The sequence below is a fragment of the Cynoglossus semilaevis genome, chromosome W (genome assembly GCF_000523025.1).
Source record: "Cynoglossus semilaevis isolate Cse_v1.0 chromosome W, Cse_v1.0, whole genome shotgun sequence".
Taxonomy (NCBI): Eukaryota; Metazoa; Chordata; class Actinopteri; order Pleuronectiformes; family Cynoglossidae; genus Cynoglossus; species Cynoglossus semilaevis.
This window is the reverse complement of record NC_024327.1, coordinates 2,030,724-2,035,497: the sequence shown is the minus strand read 5'-3', so window position 1 is coordinate 2,035,497 and position 4,774 is coordinate 2,030,724. Positions and strand designations below refer to the sequence as shown.

The 4,774-nt window shown below is 45.1% G+C and overlaps 1 protein-coding gene across 5 annotated transcripts in view; it reads right to left on the bottom strand.

Annotated features, from left to right (window-relative positions):
* The window catches only part of LOC103396929 (RNA-binding protein Musashi homolog 1), a 33,051-nt gene that overhangs the window by 8,105 nt on the left and 20,172 nt on the right, over positions 1 to 4,774 (bottom strand). For all 5 annotated transcript variants that reach the window (XM_025052683.1, XM_017042755.2, XM_025052684.1 and 2 more), the window contains 2 exons: positions 1,522 to 1,563; positions 294 to 386 (listed from right to left, as the gene is read on the bottom strand). In XM_025052683.1, coding sequence (XP_024908451.1) covers positions 294 to 386; positions 1,522 to 1,563 — 135 coding nt within the window. The remainder of the gene's footprint in view (positions 1 to 293; positions 387 to 1,521; positions 1,564 to 4,774) is intronic.

Genomic DNA, 4,774 nt, shown 5'->3' with positions numbered 1-4,774 from the left:
CCCTCTTCTTGCCCCCCCCCAAACTTTGCCTGCTGTTTTTCTGAGCCTTGTTATTTTTCCCTCCCTTCTCTCTCTCCAAGCCTTTTCTCTCCATCCTTTCTTACTCTCTGCCCCCCGTCCCCTCCAGTCCACACTCCCCCTCTCCCCCCTCTCCACAGTAACTCCTTCACTTCCAGGCAGTCGCTTCTCTCAAAGTGGAGTCCTGGTTGGCCGTCACTACCAGGTCCATGAACGCACCATAACTGGACTTGATTTTCGTGACCCCCACCGACCCTCCCCCGGTCAACACTCACCTTTCCAAACTGGTCGAAGTACTGCTTGACATCCTCGATGGTGGTGTTCACCGACAGACCCCCCACAAAGATCTTCTTGGTTCGAGTCACCAACTGGACAAAGAGAAACGACACAAACGACGTGAACGTTTGAACATTTTTACGTCGTTCGTCCTCTAATGTCGAATGTCTCAATAATTCATTAATAGTAATAATAATAATAATTAGAATGGTTTAACCGTCTGTCGACGGCAAAAAGTTACGTTCCACAGGCTGCTAGACTAAAATTAGCCTAGCTCAGCCGCAGCTAAAATTAGCCTAGCTCCGCTGTGCCTAAAATTAGCCTAGCTCCGCAGCGCCTAAAATTAGCCTAGCTCCGGCGCGCTTAAAATTAGCCTAGCTCCGCAGCGGCTAAAACATAACCACCGCAGAAACGCTGTCGTAATAAAGAGAAAAAATATATCCGTTTTATGACTCAGTTTCAAACTTCTCAAAGTTAATACATATATGTTTATATAACTATTGTAATTATTAGCTGAACGCAGAAATAAAGGTAAGGAAAACCGTTCACTTCCATAGCTCTCAAACTCAAACGCCAGTACACCTTTTATCAACCTGTACACGAATCACAACAAAGAAAGAAAAATAACAATTATAACCGTTATATGAACTCCTAAAGGATACTCTGATGAAGTCTATATATTAGCAAATTATGTATATTAAGTCTATATATTGTTAAATCTTTTTGGTTTTTTTTTACATATTTTAATCATGTAAGCTGTTTTAATCACTAATCTGAAAATGCTTCACTTTTTAGTTAGGGTTAGAGTTAGGGACCAGGACCAGGACCAGAACCAGGCCATAAGTCATTATTATTTAGTTTATTATTCAATTCTGTTCTTTAGAATATAAATATAATGTTGCTAATCATGCTATTAAATTATATTATTAAAAAATAATGTATTTCACAGATAATCAGTGAAAGATTTTTTTTATTTTGAAAAATGACCAATTTAGTCTTTTTTTTACAAAATAAAATCATCTCACAAAACACCTAAGGACTGGTGAAAAGTCTCTTCAAAATGAAAGGTTTTAGTTCTGCTTCTTTAAAAAATAAAAAGGTCACAGGGACGACGGGACAGTTCAATGAGGCCCAGTTTGACCTCGATGACCTTTACACTTACACTATAAAGTAGACGTTGGGACCAACTCACACACACACAGAACAACAGAACAGACAGGTTCTTACCTTGGGCTGAGCTCGACGTGGGAATGCGACCTTGGGATCGATCTGAAGAGGAGGAGGGGGAGAAGAGGGGAGAGAGCGCCGGTTAGAGCTGCGTGGTGATGCAGATGCATCAACAACCTATCAGGTTTCTCCCATCTTCTGTGACATCACAGCTTCCTCTTTAATATAATGACTCAACCACCAAGGTGTAACCGACCCAGGTGGATCCCGGTCTCCTCCCCTGGGACCGCGTGTCCACCATGCCTACTTCAAATCAGAGCAGCGACGTCAGAGAGAGAGACACCTGCTGTCTCCACCACACACTCACGCCCTCACTTTACTGGATCTGTTTGTTAAATAAAACAATCTCGTCTTTCTTCGTTTTCTTCTCGAGGCCACCAGGGGGCACCAGGGAGTCTGTGCGGGGAGGACCAGTTGTCTTTTCTCATCAATTCATCTTGGAGGATCCATGCAAACCAGGATCTGCTTCAGAGTCTTCCCCTATGACTGACCTCCAGGGGGCGTCCTGACTGCGGAGGAGCAAGAGGGACATCCGAGCTTTCGCGTCTATCTATGAGGCTGACGCTAGCTGCAGAAAAAAAAAAACCCCACTGTCGATGACCGTATTTGAGATCTGGTTTTTCCGGGTCACGACCCACAGTTCTCTCGGGACTCTAGGTTAGCGTTAGGGAACGTAGAGTCGCTGCTTTTCGACTGCTTCATTGTCAATCAGACCTCATGATTGGACCAAATTGTTCCAACTGTTCAAAAAGTTGGTAACTGTGCGTTCGCAGCCACTGACGAATTAATATCGTCGATTAATCTACTACAGATCTGAGCAAGCCGAATTACCTTTGAAAGTTCAGGATTTGTTCTCGTACATTTTATTTAAATTATTGCGCCCGCCAGTCAAATTTTGGACCTCGTTTTGGGCCGAGAGCCAAACGTTTGCCCACCTCCGGTCCACTTTATATGATGGTCATCAAACTAGTTAAATAAATAAATAAATAAAAAGCTCATTCTCTGTTTTGTGTCGTTTCACCCTAAAATAAACCACCAGAGAATGAATCATAATAATCTGACTGGTGCCACTAGGTGTCACCAAAGTTAGCACTGGAGAGAGAAGCACACCATGCCATGAAGATGTCAGTCTGTGGTCTCAGACCGCCTCTATATTAGTCTACGCTCAGCTAGACTACTCCACGCTGTGCTGCGGGTACAGCCGCCGACGGTGAGAAGGTACAGCGCTACAGATTAGTCCGGAACCACGAGACGGCAGAGGTCACTACGGCAGAGACTACGGCCTCTACGGTTCAACCACATGCGTTTACCAGAGTGAGGCAAAAAAAAAAAACCAAAGATTTGATTTCTACTCAAAGTTGACGTCAACGCCACTTTGAACCACGAGTTGTCACTTTTGTGCGTGTAGAGCAGAGTGAGAAGACTAGAAGCTAAAGACTTGGAGGATAAGATACAGAGTCTACTGTTTAGTTGCTATGGTTGGCTAGACTAGTCTGATAGTCACCTCCGGTCACCGACCTGCCCGCTGTCCAAACCTCCTGTGTACATTCAAGACAACAAACAGACACGACACACATGAGCAAATAAACTACAAAAAAAAAAACAGACACACCCAACAGCACCAAACAACCAGAGGGAAACCACAGGAGCCGCTGCGTCTGCGGCCGTGAAAACAAAAACATTTTTTGGTATTTTTTGTATTTTTACCAGAGTGAGGCAAAAAAAAAAAACCAAAGATTTGATTTCTACTCAAAGTTGACGTCAACGCCACTTTGAACCACGAGTTGTCACTTTTGTGCGTGTAGAGCAGAGTGAGAAGACTAGAAGCTAAAGACTTGGAGGATAAGATACAGAGTCTACTGTTTAGTTGCTATGGTTGGCTAGACTAGTCTGATAGTCACCTCCGGTCACCGACCTGCCCGCTGTCCAAACCTCCTGTGTACATTCAAGACAACAAACAGACACGACACACATGAGCAAACAAACAGAGGAGAAGCACAGGAGCCGCTGCGTCTGCGGCCGTGAAAACAAAAACATTTTTTGGTATTTTTTGTATTTATTTATGATCAGGCATCTACACAGACAACCAGCACAGGGGAAAACAATGTGTTTTTGTAGTTAGAGAAAAGTCACAAATTTACAGCTCGCAGATCGCCCCCTACAGACTGAGGTTGTCAACAGTCACACCAGTTTGCATCAAACTGCAGTATAAAGTATATGTTTATATTATGTTGTATTTAAGTACAACAGAGTACAGTAAATGTTTCCAAAATGGGACTGGCTGCCACTCTGTAAAAGAGTCCACTGTAGATTGATGTCGATGAGAATGATCTTCAGATGTTTATCAAAACCACAGAACGACCCCTGGAACAACCGACAGGAACAAGACGACAATCAGGTCAACAGCCAATCAGCATCCAGGTGGGAACTCACAGCCGAGAAGTTTGAAAAACTCCTCAAACACAGGAGACCACAGGAGCGTTTTTTTTTCTTCCTTGAACAAATCTTTAAATCTTTTGCCCTCCAACACTTTTTGCCCTTGCAGCAGGGCGAGAAAATAATTCCCTGAGAGGTTTACGAAACGAGGCCAATCCACTTTGAGGAGCTCCATCCCCGCCATGCAACAGTTGGCTGAGAGCACCGCCCGTCACAGCCGGGCCTGGACGCACACTCCCCACTACAGGCCAACTGGGTCGGACCCCCCCTCACCTCCCCCCTCTCTGAGGAACAACTCAAGCTTGTTGACTCAATCCTATTAGTGAGGAGAGCCATACAAATCACAGATGGGCTTATTCTGCCCCCCCCCCCCCCTTTTTCTTTCCAACCACCTTCGTATGGAACAGATGAAACCAGGTGACGCGGGGGCGGGGGGTGGACGACGAAGGGGGGGCAGACATATATGCCTGCTAGCCACTTTGCAAACAGCAACACATCCGTACTGAGGCTGCGTTGAATAGAAACTTTCGCACAAAGGTGCAGTTTTACATCGGCCGTCAGTGAGGGGGCGGGCGGTTACATAAATCAAAGTAAAACTTCCCTTCTTCACAGTTCAAATCTGTCCTTCAACACAATGAGTACCAATAAACGCAGAACTGTTTGCACTCCCAGCTCCGCTAACTCCACTAACGCCGCTAACCCGGCCGCCGGAGCCGCTCACGCAGGGCCGCATTCTTTCTGTTGCCACTGGAGAACTTTTCTATCTCCCCTCTTTAACAGGATGACCTGTCAGTGTGAGAAAGGAGCAGGGTGGTGA